Source organism: Brachyhypopomus gauderio, chromosome 12 (genome assembly GCF_052324685.1).
Source record: "Brachyhypopomus gauderio isolate BG-103 chromosome 12, BGAUD_0.2, whole genome shotgun sequence".
NCBI classification, from domain to species: Eukaryota; Metazoa; Chordata; class Actinopteri; order Gymnotiformes; family Hypopomidae; genus Brachyhypopomus; species Brachyhypopomus gauderio.
In genome coordinates, this window is record NC_135222.1 from 12,767,314 (window position 1) to 12,788,430 (window position 21,117).

At 41.6% G+C, this 21,117-nt stretch overlaps 2 protein-coding genes and 1 non-coding gene across 6 annotated transcripts; 2 read left to right on the forward strand and 1 right to left on the reverse strand.

Moving 5' to 3' along the window:
• Positions 1-387: 387 nt before the first annotated feature.
• mdh1b (malate dehydrogenase 1B, NAD (soluble)) lies at positions 388-13,183 on the reverse strand. Of its 4 annotated transcripts, none has more exons than XM_077023199.1 (9): positions 13,128-13,183; positions 12,928-13,040; positions 12,702-12,836; positions 9,435-9,577; positions 8,640-9,094; positions 8,074-8,215; positions 6,809-6,984; positions 2,320-2,459; positions 388-2,219 (listed from the first exon to the last, which is right to left on the reverse strand). In XM_077023199.1, exons 1-9 carry the CDS (start codon positions 13,147-13,149, stop codon positions 2,172-2,174), a joined length of 1,374 nt encoding a protein of 457 aa, XP_076879314.1. In that variant the 5' UTR covers positions 13,150-13,183; the 3' UTR covers positions 388-2,171. The 4 variants fall into 4 exon arrangements, with proteins under 4 accessions (XP_076879314.1, XP_076879315.1, XP_076879313.1 ...); XM_077023200.1 differs by having other exon boundaries at positions 6,819-6,984; positions 8,640-9,154; XM_077023198.1 differs by having other exon boundaries at positions 8,640-9,154; positions 13,128-13,182.
• trnal-uaa (transfer RNA leucine (anticodon UAA)) lies at positions 5,989-6,071 on the forward strand. Its single transcript has one exon. It is a non-coding gene; the product is annotated as a tRNA-Leu (tRNA).
• Positions 13,184-13,369: 186 nt separating the features above from the next.
• On the forward strand, positions 13,370-20,903 carry fastkd2 (FAST kinase domains 2). Its single transcript, XM_077023197.1, has 12 exons — positions 13,370-13,473; positions 14,205-14,889; positions 14,991-15,094; positions 15,187-15,295; positions 15,435-15,558; positions 15,900-16,039; positions 16,360-16,532; positions 17,382-17,545; positions 17,954-18,181; positions 18,796-18,880; positions 19,105-19,219; positions 20,010-20,903. Exons 2-12 carry the CDS (start codon positions 14,254-14,256, stop codon positions 20,124-20,126), a joined length of 1,995 nt encoding a protein of 664 aa, XP_076879312.1. The 5' UTR covers positions 13,370-13,473; positions 14,205-14,253; the 3' UTR covers positions 20,127-20,903.
• Positions 20,904-21,117: the final 214 nt, after the last annotated feature.

The window sequence follows — 21,117 nt, forward strand, 5'->3', positions numbered from 1 at the left end:
GGTCACTCGGGGTAATGCCAAATGTTGGTTTCAATGGTGCAAGAAGTGCAAATTTTGCAAAAAAAACACACACACACATGCATGGAGGTCAGAAAGAAAAAGCCTTTCAGTTCTGTGAGCATATCAAATAAACTCTACTAAACTACTAAACTCTACTACATTAAACTCTATTACTCCACTATATCTATTCTTTTGGGGGAGGGGCTTGTAATTGAGACGGAGATCTCAGCAAAGGAGGGAGGGATTGGGAATCCACTTTATCAACTAAAATACATGAAATTAAAGTGTTCAATGATGCTTTTAAGTAAAAGCAATTAAATGTTATGTGACTCATCCACCACCATGGAAACTGTTTATAATGAAAAATGAAAACCAGTAAACCTTATATCTAGCATGCTAACTAAATTATTCATGCAACACATTATACAGCAAATGTTTACAAAGCTTTACAATTGAAAGTCCAGAAAAAAGCTTTGAAGGAGCAAGACAAAATCTTTCCCACCCCCAACGTTTCTACTCAGAGTTTTTGAAGGGATTTTTGGATTTCTGGAATCCTGGAACGTAAATGGTGAAATTCTAAATGATTGAAAAACAGCCTTGTTGAATATAAACATGCCCTCGATACAGCAAAATCGTCATACATTTCACCTTTAATAACAAAACAAAAACAAGATTCCTATTTAAAACAAATCTCAAATCTAACTAGGAATCATGTCCAGATCAAATCCCTAATTCCAGCAGTAATAACTTCATAAAGTTCTCTAATGGTAAGATTGATAATATTAGGAGAAAAATTAGTCATGCTATCTCAGACCTTGTCAATCTGCAGATGCACTATGGCTGCTGTTCTGTCAACTCTGATGCTCTTTTAGAGTTCTTTTAGGGAACAAATCTGCTGTAAGAACCTTCAGTTATGGAATTGTCTTCCAGCTCCAATCCGAGATTCTGACAGTTCCAATCTTTAAATCTAGATTTAAGACTCACATATTTAATCAAGCTTTCAGTTAATATTCTACATATGAAGGTGTGGAGCTTGGGGGCCCCCGGTCATCGAGTCTTCTGGTAATCTGAGATGTTGATGCTGTCATCCATACACGTCATGCATTCATTCTAGTTGTGATAATGATTTGGGTGGACAGCAATGTCTCAGTGACCCTTATGACTGTGGTCTCCTCCTGGCCCCTCCCTGTAGTTATACCTGCCAGAGCCACATGCTAATCACTGGCACGTGTAACATATGCACGGATGTTTAATTTGATGTTTACATAGTTAATCTATATTATGTATCCAGGTTACATGCTTCTACAAAGACAATTCCATAAAAGCACCTAGAAGATTGTCTTGCTTGCCAGTGGATGTGCCAATGCTGCCAGTGGACACGCTGATGCTAACTCCTACATGAGGCTCAACATCCACATTGGAGGGACTGACTGTTCAGCCTAAAAATAGAATTATATGTATGGGCTTCTACTAGCTGGGCCACCCAATGGAGGATGGGTTCCCTTTTGAGTCTTGGTCCTCTCAAGGTTTCTTCCTAATCCCTGCCTAGGTAGTTTTCCCTTGCCACTGTCTCCACTGGCTTACTCATTAGGGATCTGTACCCATGTGCTTGTAAGGCTGCTTTGTGAGAACATGTGTTGTAAAAAGCGCTAGATAAAAAATGTTGACTTTGATTTTGACAAATGGAATCCACTCTACACTGGTCAGCTCAGTTCAAGTTCTACACTGGCTTTTGTGCTCACCTTTGCACCTTTCTGCATCTAAAAAAGAACTCTAAAAAAGAACCTCATACACAAAATAATTTTTTGTCATGTGAAGTTCATACATTAAGAAACGTCTTATTCTCCATATACTAGTGTATCAGTATACTGTTATCCATCAATGATAATACACAGTAACTGAGAAAATTAACAGGAAATTAATTATTCCATTAATGATTAATGACACAAAATAAAGTAAACCAATGAAACAATTCACTTGCATAGTGTAGGATACAAAACCTCAGCAAGGGTTTCACATTTTCATAAAGAAAAGAATGAACACATATTACAATTATATATAAGAATTGTAACTTATATTTAAGAAATGTTCAAAATTGTATTTAAATGCCTAGAAGTTTCTGCTTCTTTAAAAAGTCTTAGACATTTTGTCTGGTCAGTTTTATATCACTTTCAGGTTACTGGATCGTTCTTCCGTATTCCATCTGCAGTGTCTTTCTCCTAGCAGACCAAAAGAAAGTTAAGAGTTAAGAAAATTATGAGAGTTCTCATTAGTGTTGATGAATGATTTTTACTGTTAGCGTCTTTTCCAAGTACTCACAACCATGAGCTCGTTAATAGCGACATCCAGTTTACTCTTCAGCTCGCTGTCGATGGTAATGTCAGAGCGCACAGACCAGGTCCCATGGCAGATGCTGACGGGCACAGAGAAGACCAGGCCCACAGGAACACCGAAGAGCCCTGGAGAACCAGATGGGTCAGAAATGAGGAGTGAAAAACTGAGATGAGATACCAAAGCACAGACCTATATAAGAGGGTAGGGACCTTGAGCTTTGTGATGGAGGCAATGGTGAAAATTAGGATTAGGGCAAGTTATTCTTCCAAACTGTGAACTTTTTCCAGATGGTGAGTCTCTTCATATTAGAGACTAGGTGGTATATTCCGCCGAATCGGTGCCATTTCCGTCCCCAGGCAATTACATGTATAAATGGGCACAAACAATTACTGTAAAATACATTTTATTATAATTCATAATGACTTGTACATTGGCATAATGGCAAATTTAAGGTATATAATTAAAAACATTAATAAAAACAACCTAGAACACTGAAAAAAGACCATTTGTTAGATGTCCCCACTCTCTAACTATACACTTTACCATGGAATATCATTATTAAAATTCTACAGAGATTTTTTTTTTGCATTGTTGTATGACTCCATATCCCATCTATACTTTAAACATATTTTTTTTCATAAGAAATCCTGAATATTTAAGTTAAAATACACATTTTAGTTGTGTCCCTAGGTTTTCACTCAGTCCTGTTACCAGATCACATTACCCCATCTGAAAAATTTGGAAAGTTCCACACATCACATGTTCAACAGGAAATTGCATCAGTTGGATTTTTTGAAGGTCATGGGAAGACCAAAAGTAAGTTTTCTCCTTGTCTTTTTCTGTAAATTTGATCATATTGTAACTATGACTGAGGAGATCAATCTTAATGTGATGTCCTGTTACCTAAATTAATTCTTAGATATAATTTGTTTATTTTTAAAATACACATTTTGGGAAAATCACTCGAATGTGCTCACTGTCCTCATGCTATTACTAAAGCCACGATGTAGCTATATTTCATGTTTTTGCTAATTCTATGCTAAAAACTCTGTCCTGTTACTTTCAGTCCTGTTACTGAGTGCCTGTAACAGGAGTGAGTAGAGGCCTCTGGTTTATTGATTTATTATTGCGAATATTACATACATTATGTAATACTATTTAGTGTTTTTAAAGGTTTTACATGAAATTAGTTAGATTCAGTTTCACAATGTGGATGCCATACTCACAGGGTGCCAATCCACCACTAAGTGCTGCAGAAAAGCAGCGATGCTATTGTGCTTGACGTGATGCTGACCCAGAGAGGAGAGAAAGATATTTAGAGAAGGAACGAGAAAAATACAGGGAAGACCTAGAATCAGGCAGGAAGAAAAAAATCAATAACCTAAGTGATAGAGGAAAGCGCAGACAAGGCAAAAAGTGGAGGGAAACATATCATAGAATCAAGGACAGGAAAGATGCTCTACAACATCTCATCACCCCTCCACACAGTCCCCAGATATCACCAGCACAAGCTGGACATCCACAACCAACCACTTCCACATGCAGTTTATGCAATGCATCAAGTGCCCAAGAAAATGTGCAAGGGAGGCTATAGGGCAGGGGTACTCAACTGGCGGACCGCGGTCCGGATCCGGACCCGAACGCAGTCCTGATTAACTGGATACGGACCAAAACAAAACCGTAGCATTTATTTCAGGGCTATTGAAAAAACACTCCGTCACGATCGTGTGTTACGTTCGCCACCCCCGCACAACAACTTACGTTCGCCTCCAACATCTCCATCCCCCCCAACAACTTACGTTCGCCACCCCCGCCCGCACCGGACCTCGGGTCACAGGTATCTGCCAAAATTGGACCGCGGACAAATTTAGTTGAGTACGCCTGCTATAGGGCAAGTGTGTATATTTGTTGGAATGTGAAAATGTTGTGCATAGTGTTGCAAACATTGAAGGCAGAAATGTCAAGCAGAACTAGACTTCAGTTGTCAATAAAATGGTGTTACCTAGCAACAACCACATTTTAGAATGTTTTGGAGATGCCCAATGATGTTCCACCAATTTCATCTGTGAGTGACCGGCAGACAAGGCACAGGGTCTGGTTCAACTAGGATGCAAAGAAGTAGTGGTGTTTATTTAATCCCCATATAGAGGCAAGAAAACTATTTACAGGAACAACCTAAGACATACAAAAATAACTAAATGTGATAGTTCACAAAAGACTCAAATCAATTGTCAGTTCAATCATCAAGATACTTGCTACTTTTAGCATTACCTGCTCTGACCTGCGCTACTTTTAGCATTACCTGCTCTTCCCAAACAATTCACATCAGGCCTTTTATAGTCCTACCCCAGAGTGGTGTGATGTCACTTCCTGTATTTTTGGCGGGAAATCCAACCAATAAATCATATGTGTCTTCAATTGGTTATTAATTTAGAATATCATGAAACCAATGTCCATACTTGTGGTGGAGGGCAGCTCCATCACACCATCCACCATGAGGATGCATCAGGCAGTGACCATAGCCCGAGGAGAACTGACATACAGGGATGTCAGCTGCATGTGCACAGCCAAACAAAACCTGACCTGTGACTGCTTTAATGCAAAGCATTTCAAATTCAGTCATCGGACATTGGAAGCCATGGAAGTTCAGTGGCAAAGTCCTGAAGTTGTTGGCAAATGGTGTGTTGTTAAGTACGAGAGTGACCTATACCTGGGCATCATCATAGATACAAGTGAAACACATGTTGAGATCCGTTGCATGCAAAAAAATAGGGGTCAACAGGTTTTTCTGGCCAGCACGTGAAGACGTGCTTTGGTACTTTTTTGAGGATGTTTTGTGTATTATCCCACCCCGGAGGCCAGTCACAGGTCGCTATATGGAAATTAAAAAAGAACTCTGGGCCAGATTAGAGAAGATGTCTTAGAAAAGGCCAGAGAAGTTCACACACACACATGGCACATGTCCCTGTTACTCAGTGTTCATTCCTGTTATCCAATCTTCATTCCTGTTACTTGATTATTCTTTAAAAAAATATAAAAGATAAACCACTTTTTTCCAATTATGTTTGGTCCATCATTTATCTATTTGTTTAATAAATTACATGATATAAAAAAATATTAATTTTAGGTTTGAGTCTTCTTGAAAAGATAAAAATGGCTTTGCATCTTTTCCAAAAATATAACATGTGTGCATATATAGTGATGTTTTAGTCATAAATATAAATTATTTGAACATGTAGTCAACCATTTCTTTAAAATAAACACTTTCTTGAGGGAAAATCGAAGAAATTAGCTGGCATTCTTTTAAACAGGCTTTTTAAATGTCACACAAGTTTTGGTAACAGGACTGAGAAAAATGTAACCATCTTCAGGTTAGAAACCTTGTAAAAAATAAAATACAGATGTCTGAGATTGAACAATACATGTTTTGAATAGTTAAATATATGTGTTATTAGATCCAGACTTAAAAAAAGATACAAAATTAAGTTTCATTTGGAAGAGTTCCAACATGCAAATGGCACCCATTCGGTGGAATGACCCAGGTGCTGTCTCTGAGTACAGCCAAAATATATCATGAGTACATTATTAAATAGGAAGTTTATAAAGAAGTGTATACATACACTCCTCTAGCTGATCAGAAGGAGGCACTAAAGTACCAGGATGGCCGAGTGGTTAAGGCGTTGGACTTAAGATCCAATGGACACATGTCCTCGTGGGTTCGAACCCCACTCCTGGTAGGTGTTACCACAAACTGAAAGTTGACACCTAAAATGTTATTTAAGTGCTCGATTTAAGTGAGTGTGTCTAGAAATGATGTTCTCGTGAAAGGCAAAAATATTACAATGTTACTCTTTCAGACAGATGAAGATATACATGCTCATCAATATATACTGAGTGACAGACTATAATACAACTAACTTATGAGAAACACCAAAGATTTGATGATCAAATTAAATGACATGTTTGTAATTAATTCTTTTTTAAGTATATTAAAAGAAATTCAGACATCCTACTACCTACTGTCAAAAAAAGAAATACAGAAATATGTCAATTGAAAGCAACATTTTAAAAGACCTGTCACAGGCAAAGTGCACAATTTTTGCCTCTATACAAAATGTAATAATGTACCGCCAATGCTACATGGCAAACACATAAAACCCAATGTAAACAAATAACACCCAGTGTAAACACATTAAGGAGTAATTTGACTTTGCATTGCCCTAGCCTTTGGTGGACCATGTCTGTGCCTCTGACAATGACCAGGTTCTCATGGAGAAAGGCTTTAGTGCTAACTGATGGCTGAGTAGTTAAACATTGTACTTAAGCTCAAACACATACATAGTATCAGGGGTTTGAGCCCCACTCCTGGTAAATTGTGCCCTTTAAGCAAATCAGGTATTACCTGATGGCACTTTAAGCAACAACTGTTGACACACTTGGTTTGTCATTTGCTTATGTGTGTAAGCAGGTTTACCTGTACTGACCACGCCCAGAGAGAAAATCTCCTGAGGTGAGGGGCTGTTATACCACGCATGCAGCACAGAGACAATGCTCCGACTCGCTGAAATGGCTGCTGGCTTCTTAATCCTGAGGGCAATGGCGCTGTGACGAGAGGCCACCAGAGTGGGGAAATCATCCTTCAGCCACTTTCTTCAAACAAAGATGACAAAGATTATTGGGATGAAGATTAAAAGATATGGAAGGCTTATAGCAGTGGGTTTGGAAAGTGTGCTTATGAATCTAACCAGGTCTAACCAGGTGGGCAGAGTCGGACTGGTCGGATATATCCAGCTTGTTAGTTTTTACCAAGGAGATAATTTGACATTTCCAACTGTTTGTTGGATTTATGGTAGTATTTATTATTATTATTTTTGGCTGTCTAGTTGCACACAGAGCTCATATTCATAACATCCATAAAGCTGCATTGTGACAATGCATATTGTAAAAAGAGCTACATAAATTAATTTGACTTTGGCAATAAAAATGTCCCTAAGGCCATGAGGATGAAACACAGAAGCTAAAATTGAGAGAAAATGAGAGAAACTGAGAGAAAACAAGGCTCAGAATAGCACCTCATTCTCCTCTACCTGACACTGGATGGCAAACTAAAACATATTACCTCACACACAGCGTAATACTATTAATGTTTTGCACCTCTCTGGCCTCACACTTAAAAAGTAGCTTGCAATCAGTAGGTAAGGTCTTCACAAGGGGATGCTATCAGCACTTAAATAAGGTGTCAATGTAAAAGCAATGCTTTCCTTCAAAGCCAGTTACTCATATCCTTTCTTTTTAATATAAAAATATATAAGAAAACAATACAAATTTAGTAGTCATTGTTCAACATCAACTCAGGGTAGTTTTTCAAGGGAGTTTTTCAAAATAAAAACGAATTTTTATGCAATCGAAATCTATCGAAACCAAACCCAGACTTTCATATAATCAATTCAGTTTATGTCCACCTACCTAAGATCTGTGCAATGCATTATAAATTTCAAGATACCCTAAATGCAGCACTGCACTGAGAACAAAATTTTAATTAAAAAGATTATAACAAATTACAATCATATTATTAATTTCAATTAAACAATTATAAAGTAATCTTGTTTTTATTCATATATCAGTAATAAATCCAAACTAAAATGGGAAATGTTCTTGCTTCTGGTCACAAAAGATTCAACCTGATTTAATGGGTTTTTAAATGGGACAGAAATGATCATTTCTTCACTGTGAACTTACCGATCATGAACCATCTCCAGGACCGGCCGAGAGAAACCTGCAGGTCCGCAGATGGCCCCCTTATGTCTGAACACTTTTGCCTTCTGGAGGTCAACGTGGAAGGTACCACTAATGTTACCCCAAACAATGACGTCAGTAATGTCTGGTGATTTTACAAGAATAAGAAAGAAAAACCTGTACCTGAGACCAACTACCATATACACTGCAGTCAAACTGCCATAAACAGAGCAATCATACTGTTATAAACAGAGCAAACTGCCATACACAAGGCAGTCATGCTGCCATACACACAGGAGTCACACTCCAGGATATTTTTCAAAACAATTTATTTATGTCCTGCGACTAACTGAATGTAACTGTATCCTGTGAATGTTACCTGTCCTGTTAACGTTACCTGTCTTATGAATGTTACATGTTCTGTGAAAGTTACCTGTCCTATAAATGTTACCTGTCCTGTGAATGTTACCTGTTCTATGTTTCAGGCTATTGAAGTGTGTGAGACGCAGACCCCAAAGGCAAGTGATAAAAATCAGTAGTTAATTTCTTTCCTTTAAGCGGACACTCACCAGGGCTCCTCACTGCCAGCTTCTCTGCTAGCTGAGCCTTCGCCTCACCCTCCAGCTGTGTCGCCACGGCCACAATGTGTGCGGGAGTGATGGAGGATGCGTTCTCGATCAGCAGTGAGCACTTCAGGTTGACACACACTCTCCCTGCTACAACTGCTCGGACACCAGGGTGTGCGCTGTCCTCCATGAGCTGCCCGTACAGGCGGTACCGCTCTGCCACCTTGGTCAACAGCAGCTCTTCACTGCTGAGTCCTTCTCGCCCACCATGCGTGGGTGGCCCGTCATCTAGGAAGATGATGAGGTCGGCAGCGAGGAACACCTGGCTCAGATCACAGCTGATGGTGACCTCATGCAGTTGGCTCAGGGCCAGGTCCTCCACATCCATTTTGAGGGCCAGCAGAGACTCTTCAGTGCCATCCATGTCCAACAGATGCAGGCTAATGGTGGGGACATTTCTGAACAGCCCAGTGGAGAACAGCAGGGGTATCAGGGTGCAGCAACTAGGGTTCAGAGCACTGCACAAGCACATAAGACACACACTAAATGTCTTTCTGTCATTAATATACTGTAACAGTTGTAGGTCATGTTTTATTGGCTCACCGATGGTCACATGACTAACCACATGATCTACTATTATGTGTGGGGGAGCACTCCAATTTGGCTACTTTATCTTCTACCTTTTGTTAATTTTGATGGAATAGCCTGGCTTGAACACCTTCAAAGCAGTGTGCGTCTCATTCTCACCTGCAGATCCAGATGTGAAATCTCACCTGTAGATCCAGATGTGAGTCTCACCTGCAGATCCAGATGTTAAAGGGTTTGAGGAGGTCACGTCTGTGCTCTTCTTCCTCTGCACACAGCTCGGTTGTCCGTAGATTCTCTGATGCGATCTTCATCATTAGGTCCGTCCCCATGTCAGAACTGACACCGTAATATCCCTGATACACAGGGGAGGGGATTTAGAACTAAATATAGAGGCCTTAGAAAATCTTCAGTCAGAATGGTGCATAGAATTATGTTACATGAAGCAAGTAATTGGTTCTACTTTCTAAAGCCTGTAGGTACTGATAATATATTTATTTATAATATATTTACTTATTTAGTTGTAGTAATGTATTGTTTGATATTTACATAAATAACAACTGGTGTACAAATGTTACTGTCATCACAAGCCACTGCTCAGAGAACATTGAGTTTTTAACTCTCAACTGTCGCCCATTCTACCTTCCGAGAGAATTCAGCACCGTCAACATCACAGCTGTTTACATACCGCCCAGCGCTAACACAAAAGAAGCGCTCTCCATTCTGTACCAGTCTGTGAGTACACTACACATCACACACCCGGACTCGGTCTGTCTAATCGCTGGGGATTTTAATCAGGCCAACTTAAAAACAGTAATGCCACACTACCACAAATATGTAAACTTTGCTACAAGAGGTGAACACACTTGATCAAGTCTACACCAACATCAGACAGGCTTTCAGAGCAGTTCCCCACCCCCACCTGGGTTCATCAGACCATCTCTCTGTCATGCTAATTCCAGCTTACAGACCTGTGTTGACGAGAAGCAAACCAGCTGTGAAACAGATCAGGGTCTGGCCAGAGGGCTCCACAGGAGCTCTACAGGACTGTTTTGAACACACAGACTGGTCTGTTTTCAGGGAGGCGGCCACCACCAACCAGGACGTCAACCTCACCGAATACACAGACTCAGTAACCGGTTACATAACAAAATGCATAGAAGATGTAACCATCACAAAGGACATTACAGTGAGAGCAAATGAAAAACCCTGGTTCACCAGGGAGGTGCGTGAACTCCTAATAGCACGCAACGCTGCTTTCAAGTACGGCGACAAGGAGGCCCTCAAGTCAGCCAGGGCCAACCTACACCGGGGAGTGAGAGCAGCCAAGCGTGCTTATGGACAAAAAATCAACTCACACTTCACAGACACGAAAGACCCTAGACGCTTGTGGCAAGGCATCCAGTCAGTCACAGACTACAAGCCAGCTCCCCCACCATGTGAGGAAAACACAGACTTCCTCAACTCACTGAACTCATTCTTCAGCCGGTTTGAAGAAAATAACACCACAACACCCACTAAAGCCATCTTCAATACAGACAGCACGACACTCCAACTGGACCCAACGGACGTGAGGAAGACCCTCCTCAAGGTGAACCCCAGGAAAGCTGCAGGCCCAGACAACATACCTGGGCGTGTGCTCAGAGACTGTGCTGACTCACTCACCGACGTCCTCACAGACATATTCAACATCTCTCTGAACAAAGCCATCATACCAGCAAGCTTCAAAGCTACAACCATTGTACCACTACCTAAAAAGTCACCAATATCATCACTTAATGACTACAGACCCATAGCACTCACTTCCATCGTGATGAAGTGCTTTGAAAGACTTGTAAAGGCCCACTTAACATCCACCATCCCCACTACTCTGGACCCATATCAATTTGCTTATCGCCCCGGGCGCTCCACTGATGATGCTATAGCAACAGCACTCCATCTATGCCTGGCTCATCTGGAGAACAAAAACAGTCATGCACGGCTGCTGTTCATTGACTTCAGCTCTGCGTTCAACACTGTCATCCCCCAACACCTAGTGAACAAGCTAAGTCAAATAGGTATCAGCACCTCACTGTGCAACTGGCTGCTGGACTTTCAGAGTTGGAAATAACTCCTCAGCGACCACCATCATAAACACCGGGGTCCCGCAAGGATGTGTGCTATCTCCCCTGCTGTTCACGCTGATGACCCACGACTGCTGTGCCAGATTTGATACAAATCACATCATCAAATTTGCCGACGACACAACAGTGGTGGGTCTCATCACTGACAACGATGACTCAGCATACAGAGAGGAGGTACAGCAACTCATTAACTGGTGTGAGAAGAACAACCTGCTTCTCAACGTCAACAAAACAAAAGAAATAACTGTGGACTTTAGGAAAAAACAACAAACACACATCCCACTCATCATAAATGGCAGTGCTGTGGAATCTGTGAAAAGCACAAAGTTCCTGGGAGTGCACATCACAGATGATCTCACATGGTCTACAAACACCACCGCCCTGGTCAAGAAAGCACAGACACGACTCCACTTCCTGCGGAGGATGAGAAGGGCCGACCTGCCCACATCCGCACTCACCACCTTCTACAGGGGTGCTATTGAAAGCATCCTGACCAGCAACCTCTCTGTCTGGCATGGCAGCTGTCTATCTGCAGACAAGAAGGCACTACAGAGGGTGGTGAGGACTGCAGAAAAGATCATCAGATCACCCTTACCAGCCATCAAGGATCTGTACACCTCACACTGCTTCAGGAGAGCAATGAACATCACTAAAGATCCAACACACCCAGCACACAAACTGTTTTCAATACTCCCATCAGGGAAGCGCTACCGTAGCGTACGGTCCCGTACCACCAGACTGGGAAACAGCTTCTTTCCACAAGCCATCAGACTCATCAACACACTGATGAGAACTACATAAACATTCCAAAGTTACTCATAATCATTCCATTTATTTCATCATGCACCTTGCACTTTACCCTTGCACCTTACATATTACATCCAACTACTTGACCACTGACTGTCCTTTCTGCTGCTATGTGTATGTATGTATACCTACCTATTGTCTAGTATTTTAGCCCTTTTACTGCATACTGTGTGTGTGTGTGTGTGTGTGTGTGTGTGTGTCTAGCCTTTGTTTTTTTACTGCACACTGTGTGTGTGTGTGTGTATGTGAGTGTGTGTGTGTGTGTGTGTGCGTGTGTGTGTGTATTACTATGTTAATATTCTGTAACAGTATGTTAATTTGCACTGCTTGTGTGTGTATGTGTGTGTGTAAGTGAGTTAGTGAGTGATTATCAATATATGTTGCTAAACTGCACATTGGAACTGGCCAAACGCAATTTCAAACTTCTGTGTTAACCTTGTTACATAGATTTTTGACAATAAAGTTATCTTGACTTGACTTGACTTGACTTGATATAGATTTTGTGAAGGTTTAATAACTAGAACCATTTTTAACCTTCAGGTGTGTTTACCTGAACATGCTCAAGAAAATCATTGAAACCCCCGAGAAGCATCCCCTTGCCCCCACGATCGATCAGTTCCCTCCACACTATAGGACATTTCTCATGTTTCCAGCCCTTTGATGAACAAATGTGTTCAAGCCAGCTCTGGAATAAACAGAGTAAATACACATAATTTTTTTTAACAGTCACCAGAGACAGCAGCTCATCAGTCTTTGGCCGTGGGAACATGGTCTACCTTCCAGTCACTGGGGTGCAGACAGATTTTGTGGATGCGGAAGTCTGGCAGGATTTTTTGAAGTAAGTCTGCCAGAAGCTCGGCCTTAGCATAGTAGGGACAATCCGACTTCCCTATTCAGGAGAAACTCAGAAAAGACAAGACATTCAAACTACAGGTGAATACGCATACATTTATTCAAGCTACTATTCATTTCGTACCTGCTAGAACAAACTTGGCCATATTGTCGTAGTTTATCCTAGTTACTAGGCAACTGCTGGTGTTACATAAAACGTGATCGGCTAGAAGCATTTTTTTTTTTACCATGAAGCACTAGTTGTATTTAAAATACCAGGATGCACATGTTAATACACTGCATATTTAATGCGAAAGTACATTTAGAGTTATACTGAAATATTTAAGAAAACATTAAATATTGAAGAGCTTTAAGACGGAACATTATTATCTCTGTCTATGATGAAGCCGGACGCTACACAACATGGCTGCGCCCAGAAAGACGTACATGTACGTGAAATGGGCTGAATGACTGAACGGGACGACTTTTCTGTAAGTTGGGGAATTATAGCTAACAGACGTCAGACTTGAACTGAATCGTTGTGAGTTTTAAACCAATAAATACTTCCGTATTGCCTGGCAACTCAGATTTTTCGCCGTTTAACGAACTGACAGAAGTGATTTAAGCTAGCTAGGCTAGCTAGTCAGCAAGCGATCAATGTCAGCAAACACTTGAGTTCAATATATAATCGAATTGTTAAAAACATGAAAAGAAAAGTCAAGCTGAACGGATCGACTAATTCAATTTAACCGAGTTAACATCGGCCGAGGATTCACAACTAGAGAGGGTAGAGAGTGGTAGAGAGGGATCTGTGGTCAGTAAACAACAACAACAACGTTATGGAGTTTTATAGTAAAGTATGAAGCTGAGCTGGGGTGAGTGCCCCACTCCTGCACCACTAGGGTACATCTCGAAGATGTTCACTTAGATGGGTAAGGCCTGGTGTCCGCTGGCATTTTTATGTTGGCTAGCGTTTTGGGAACTTCCCAATAGTTTCATTCTTATTTTCTGTCTCATGCCAAGGAAAATTGAAAGACGTCTTTATATAAAAATAAAAATACCTATACAAGTTATGTCTCTTGCAGTATTGGTTTGTGCTCCTGTGGACATGATGTATAAAAAATAGACTTTAAAAAAATGTTTTGTCATATTATAAATACTACAATATTATAAATACTTTTGAAATGAGATGCACTGAAAACCTTTTGCTCTTTATTTCTAGGTTCTGTGTTTGGAGTGTGGTTAAACCTTTTTTTTTGTATAGTGATAACATGAATGTATTGAAGAAGGGTGAAAAGATGTTAACACGGACCATCTTCTTAAGCAGGTTTATATCACTTTGGAAACCGTGCAGTCCACATTCACAAATCAAGCCAGCCACTCATGCCTGCAGAGACAATTGTACAAGATATTGTTTACAGCACAAATTACAAGGACATGCATTAACCAATGTAAGACAGTTCTGTCAAGGAGAAGCTCAGGCGTCAAGTTTTAATGAACATGTGAATAATCAGTCTCGTTTCCAAGCTCCTACTTTCATTGCTGGAAGAAACAGAGACACCCCTGGAGAAGCGGATGTCAGTGTGCCTTTCCATACTAAGCTCCAGGAATGTCTCTTGCCTTGCGATGTCTTGGACTTAGTGGACAGATACACACCAACTCATAGGCTTGTCAGCATCAGCATGACGAGGATGTGGAATACGACCAAGAAGATGTCGAGGGAGGAGCGGAGTTGTGAGCTCAAGCTGGTGTCCGAGCACCCGGCCTTTGAGCGCCTGTGCCACAGGGCCAGGATGGAGGCCCCTCACATGGCTTCCACCGACCTGTCCTACACTCTGCTGGCTCTTATCAAGCTTGGAGTTTCTCAGCGCAGTCTTGTTGTGCAGACCGTGCTGCGCGTTGTACAGGTGGCCCATTTTGATCCTTTTTCCTCCACTCGACTGATATTTGAGTGCTGGCTTGAAAGTGTTTACTCACTTGGCTGAATGTGCTCTTTTTTTCTCTGCAGGAAAGACTGAATCAGTTCGATGAGAAGTCTATCTCCATTTTGGCCACCTGTCTCGAAGAGTTGGATAGCGACAAGAACACAGATGCGCTTAAGCAGGGGTTGAAGTATGACTGGATCAGAATGGTTGAAACTGTGCTGCCTAATGGTTGAAACTGTGCTGGGTCTGTGTTCATCAACATGCCCTCTGTGTTTGAAGGTTGCTGCTTGAAGATCGGTTTCCAGCTATCCAGAATGTGATGCTTCTACAGACCACGATGCGTCTGTTGGGGAAAAATGCTTCACCAGCTTTAAAGAAGAAGCTGGAGGTTTGATAACCATCTTGTGGTTCTTTATATGATTAAAGATTTGTGCTCAAAGTTTATGTATAAATATTGGGAAAATGAGCTGTAGGGTTAATGTATTATATAGATCTCTTTGTTTATCAGCTCTTCCTGTTTCCTCCAGGCAAAGGCCCTGTCAATGGTAGAGAAGTTCACTCAGGCCAACGCAGAGTACATGCTGACCACCTTGGCCATTATGCACTTGAATTCCAAGCCACTGCTGGATTTCTGCAGTAGGAAGTTGGCTGGTAAAGGAAGCCTTTACCCTAATTACCTAGTGTTCATGCCATCTGAAACTAGACTACCAGGGAGTTGAAGAACCATCACGATTGCCACTGGAGTCTACTTCAAGACTAAGCTTAACATTTAGGAAAGTCTGGAAAACTGGTCCGTAGTGGTGTTAGAAAGTTGTGTAGAACTTTGATAACTGGTTTGTGAAATGAATTCAGCAGTAGAATTGGGCAATATGTCAAGATGATGAGATGATACTTTAAATATGATACTTTGTTCACATGATACATTTTCAGTATTTGACACTACTGGGTTTCGTCAACAAATCATCTGTAATGGCTTCTTCTCTCCCTACCAGAAAAGGTGCACAGTGTCCCCTTTACCAAACTCATAGTGTGGCTGAAGTCCTACCGTGAACTGGGCTACAGGAACTTTTTTTTCTTCTCCTCCATCTCCGACTACCTGGTCAACACACTTAACATGTGGACCAACAAAGAGGTCAGATGTTTCCATCCCTCTAGTTCAGGGGTGGGCAGTTCACAGGACTGATATACGTAACTCAGTTCAGCACAATACATTTATACTGTTTACAGTATATATAATGTTTCTTAATATTTCTTTATACTAAATGCATATATAATATTAATATTTCTTTATACTATGATGCACTGAAAATGTGGACAGAATTATATCATTATTTAATGACGTTGCGATTGTTCAGTTTAGAAAGTTTTTACAGTGTTAAAAAAAAACAGCATCACATTGACTCTATTGTACCTCTATTGACTCTGATAATGCCCAATATTACTGGTTTGCAGGTGATATTGTTACTGTTGGAATTTGAAGGTCTTGGGTTCTGCCCTGTCTCCCTGCTTGATGCGTTTGCGGAGAGACTCATTCAGAATCCAGACAGCCTCGCACTCAGAGACCTTCTCAGCATCCTGAAGACCTACTCCTCTCTCAACCATGACCTGAAAGGCAATCGGCAAGAGTAGGTCTGACACATTCACCCAGACCTGTTCCACAGTTTTGTACTAAATACCAACACGGTACCGTTGCCACTCTTCCACACTGTGTCTGTGGCTTATTGCTACTGCATTACAAAATGCACCAGCAAAATGTGCATGTGCACATGTGACCAGTGACGGTAGCTGCATACGTCTTAGGGCGTACTCACACTAGGCTCTGTGATCCGGGCCCGGGCACGGTTCCCTGCCGAAGCACTGTTCGTTTGGCTAGTGTGAGCGCTCCAACCGTCCCCGGGCCCGTATCAGTTAACCGTGCTCAGGCCCGCTTGAAGAGGTGGGCCAGGGCACGATTCATGTGGACTCGGGCACGGTTCGCTTCTAGTGTGAGCGCTATCCATGCCCGGGCCCGCTTGGTGCCTCGTCTGATTGGTTCATTTCGCTGGAACTCAAACATGACGTCAGTGATGCGACGCTCACGTTAAACAGTCATAGCGGCAAAGCGATTAGCAGACAATCGTTGTTTTAAATTATCAATAAATCTGTGCTTGCACCGTGTTTCTGCACTCCAAAAACGACTCCAAAAATACAATAAAAAGAGAATCATGAACTCCATAGTGTTGTGCGAGCACGCTTTTATTCCAAATAAAGTGGCGTTGTGATGACGTAAGCGTGCTCGGGCGCGGTTGATGAAGCCAGTGTGAGTGCAGGCCGGAGGGGGAGTGGGGAGGGGGGATAACCGGGCCCCAGCACGGAACCAGCAAACCGTGCCTAGTGTGAGTACGCCCTTAATGACCTGATGTCTAGGCTGATTAAGGCATTGCAGTGCTGATTCTGCCTTTGACTTCCTGGTCTTTCTCTCTTTCTCTGTCCAGGTTCTTGGCTAACGTGACCCACATGCTTGAGTCCTACCTTCCCGATATGAGCAGTGGGGACCTGCTGAAAGCCGTCAGCTGCCTGAGCGTGCTGGATCACTTCCCCCACGCTCCTCTGCAGGAGCTGCTTCAGGACCAGCGTCTGGAGGAGCTGCTCCACAGAGGTCTGTCCACCTCCACATATGTAATTAAAACTTGGAAATTACAAGCGTCATTTGTAAGGTATGACAAACGGTGTTTGCATTCTGTGCTAGACTGCTAGTGCTCCAAAAGAGGCTAAATCAGGATATGTGACTTGCCCACTATAGTGAACTTTAATTCAGTGGACAACCTTTGGTCCACCTCCACAGCACAGCAAACATGAGGTTTGAATGAGACAGTTCATGGCTCAGTCACATATAGATAGCATGTTGGACCATTGCTAGCTGCTCATGGACTAAACTGCTTCTTCAGACTTATAAAGGAAAGAAGAACCATGTCTCTTCCTGGGCCACACAAACTTGCAAGGCTCCCTGAACATCTCGTTAACCTTGAGCCATGCTGTGGCTGATTGCCACTGTTGTAACCCGTAGATGGTCAGTCTTCTACAGGAGTGGAACGGAAGCTGCACATGCTCAGTCTGTGCTTGCGGCTGGATGGCCCTGCACTCCCTCCCTCCCTCGCTCCTGTGCCAGACTTCCCCAGCATCCTGTCCCCACACCACGGCCCTGTCAACCTTGGCCTACTCAACACTCTGAGGAGCCTGGTAGGGGATGCAGCCCTGCAGGACTCCGTGCTAGTAGAGGGAATGCATTTCATCGGTAAGGTTCATTTTGACAATTACCGTAACGTTATATATAACATTTTTATTCCTTCTGTAAGTTCAGGTCAATTTTTTCATGATCATTTGCAAATTATCTAAACTTACCAGGAGTTTCAGGGTTCTAGATACACTATATTTCCAAAAGTATTTGCTCACCTTCTTTGACTCACATATGACATCCCATTCCTAAACCATAGGGTTCAAAGTTGGTCCACCCTTTGCAGCTAGAACAGCTTCATCTCTTCTAGGAAGGCTGTCCACAAGGGTTGAGTGTGTTTATGGGGATTTTTGACCATTCTTCCAGAAGCGCATTTGTGAGGTCACATACTGATGTTGGTCGAGAAGGCATGGCTCTCAGTCTCCGCTCGAATTAATCCCAAAGGTGTTCTATCAGGTTGAGGTCAGGACTCTGTGCAGGCTTGTTCATCCACACCAGACTCTGTCATCCATGTCCATGTGCAGTGGTGCATGGAATTGTCCAAAATGTCTTGGTATGCTTGATTCCGATAATTTGGATGGGTGAGCGAATACTTTTGGCAATATAGTGTAGCAACAAAACTATGTTGCAGTTCAGTATTGACAAGTGGAATGTTGGACTTGGTTCTGTTCCAGACTGTGTGATCACTTTGTCTCCTGAAGCAGAGGATGTCTGTAGCCATTCTGAAAAGTGCTTCAAAACCTCAGAAAAACCCCAGAGGTAACTTCACCAGGGGCTATAAAGTACATTAAATCAATGTTTACTGCAAGTTAATTAATGCATAAATGAAATGCACTATTTATTATTGTTATTATTGTTAGTATTATGCAATTATGATGCAATGTGGCCATTAACATATGTCTAGAATAGATATTCTTAACCATGACATCTTGGAGTGTACCCTTAAAAGTAGAATGTACCATTGTCAGTGTTTGTTATTCCAGGATTGCACTGCTCTGTGCTCCCCCATTGTCTTTTTGCTTTGGTACAACCCGCCCTCGTGGTAGCCTCGCCCTCAAAATACGCCACCTCAAGATACTGGGTTACGAACCTGTTCTGGTGAGCCTTTACCCTTTGAAAGCAAGTGCAGCACCTTACCCTAAATGTCCATCAGCTAGAAGGCTTAAGGGACAGCCTTTCCTAAAGAGGGTCTCAGCTCAGGAGAATGAGGGAGGTTCACAATATTTATGAAGCAGTTGAGTGACAGACGTCTGTAGATTACTGGAGAATCTTTAATTAAAAGGGACCCAGTGTCTCCAACATCATGGAGGATTTTGAGGTGTTTAAGTATAATGCTAGCTCCTGTTTTATTTGTATAAGTCAGTTGAAAAGGTCTTTAGAAATGAATTCATAGCAGGCCCATCCAGTTCAGGCTTTTTTGTTTGTTGGTTATCAGTTCTTAATTTGTTTTGGAGTTGGATGATATTTTTCAGTTTATTTTTCTGTTTCTCTTTATGCTACTGTGGTTACTACTAAAGAATAATTAGGAGACATCAATGTAACCTAGATATCAATATTACCTAGATGTCAATGTAGCCTAGAAGTCAGTGCATTCTACATTTTATAGAAAATTATATAATCTGTTAAGTCACATTTGTTATATTTCTGTGTCAGGTTGTTATTTGCATCTCCACTGAAAAGTAAAAAGCCACTTGTGGTATAGGCTTTTCATCACAATTGTCCCTCTTGGGTGTAGCAATCCTAGTTTGACTATGAAGGAGGCAATAAATCATGGTAGCACTTATTTTGTGAAGCTGTACCTCTGATACATTGTACATGTGACCGAGCTCAGGTTTTTTATTAAAACCATCTGTCATCGTCGTCCACCCCCCCCCCCCCCCCCCCCCAGGTGCCAATCCATGAGCTGGAAACCCACACTGACCAGGATAGGGTGAAGGTGCTAAAGGCCTTAATCTTTTCTCACCAAGAAAGTTCAAGAACAGAGGATCAGATGAAAGTGGACTGAAGATGTCTGTGCCAAGCTCTTATGCTTTCATAGCACTGTATTTATTTGTAGGGTTACACATGATTGCTAGAGCTTGATTGACTGGGAATGTCAGTGCTTAGTTACAAGTCAGTCACTGATGCAATCCAGGTTTCCTGAGATCCCCCACAGTGTATTGTACCAGTGTGGTATACAAGTAATCACTAAATAATATTGGAATGCTGTGCAATTAAAAAAGTAACACCAAAACATTGCGCTGGCCTTCATTCCAAAATACACAGCCTGGTTCCTCTTATGATCCTCTTTTCCTTATAGGTTTCTTCCATTAGCTTTTAGGGAGTTTTTCTTCAGTGTTATGCTGGTGGGCCATGCTTGACTGTTTAAATTAGCCTGCTGGCACAGGTTCACAGCCTCTTCTATGATAAATGATGAGATGGAAGAATCAAGTAATACAACTGAATATCTAATGAGAATAATGAAGAAGATTCAGCCATCAGCCTTGTTCACAGAGCTAACTGAACACTAATCCTCTCATCAGGGTGAAAATGAAATTGGAGATACTAAGATTTGTTTTCTTGATGCATGTAGCCTAATTGTACTATGACTGTAGTGTTTATAAGGTTTTGCAGTGGCTTTGCCAAAATTATACTCCCCCATTAAAATCCTGTTGAACTTGGATACATGCACTTTTTGACCTAATATTCCGCTGGGGAGTCAGAATTTGGCACAACACTAGCCATGTGCATACCTGAAAACAATTCAGAATTAGGACTTTGTTGGTTGCCCTCAAGAAGCAACCAAAATTAGCCAACAGCGAATGGAGAAAACCATTAAGCAATGCAAAGCGTCACTGAATCTAATTTTGCTGCCATCCGTAAACTGTCCTTTAAATAATTTATAACTGTATAAATCATAAAAATAATGGTGTTTTCTCCTAAATAAAATGTCCTCTGGGCACTTAATATTGTACAGTCATTAACATTTCATCAATATTAATATAATATTAATTAAT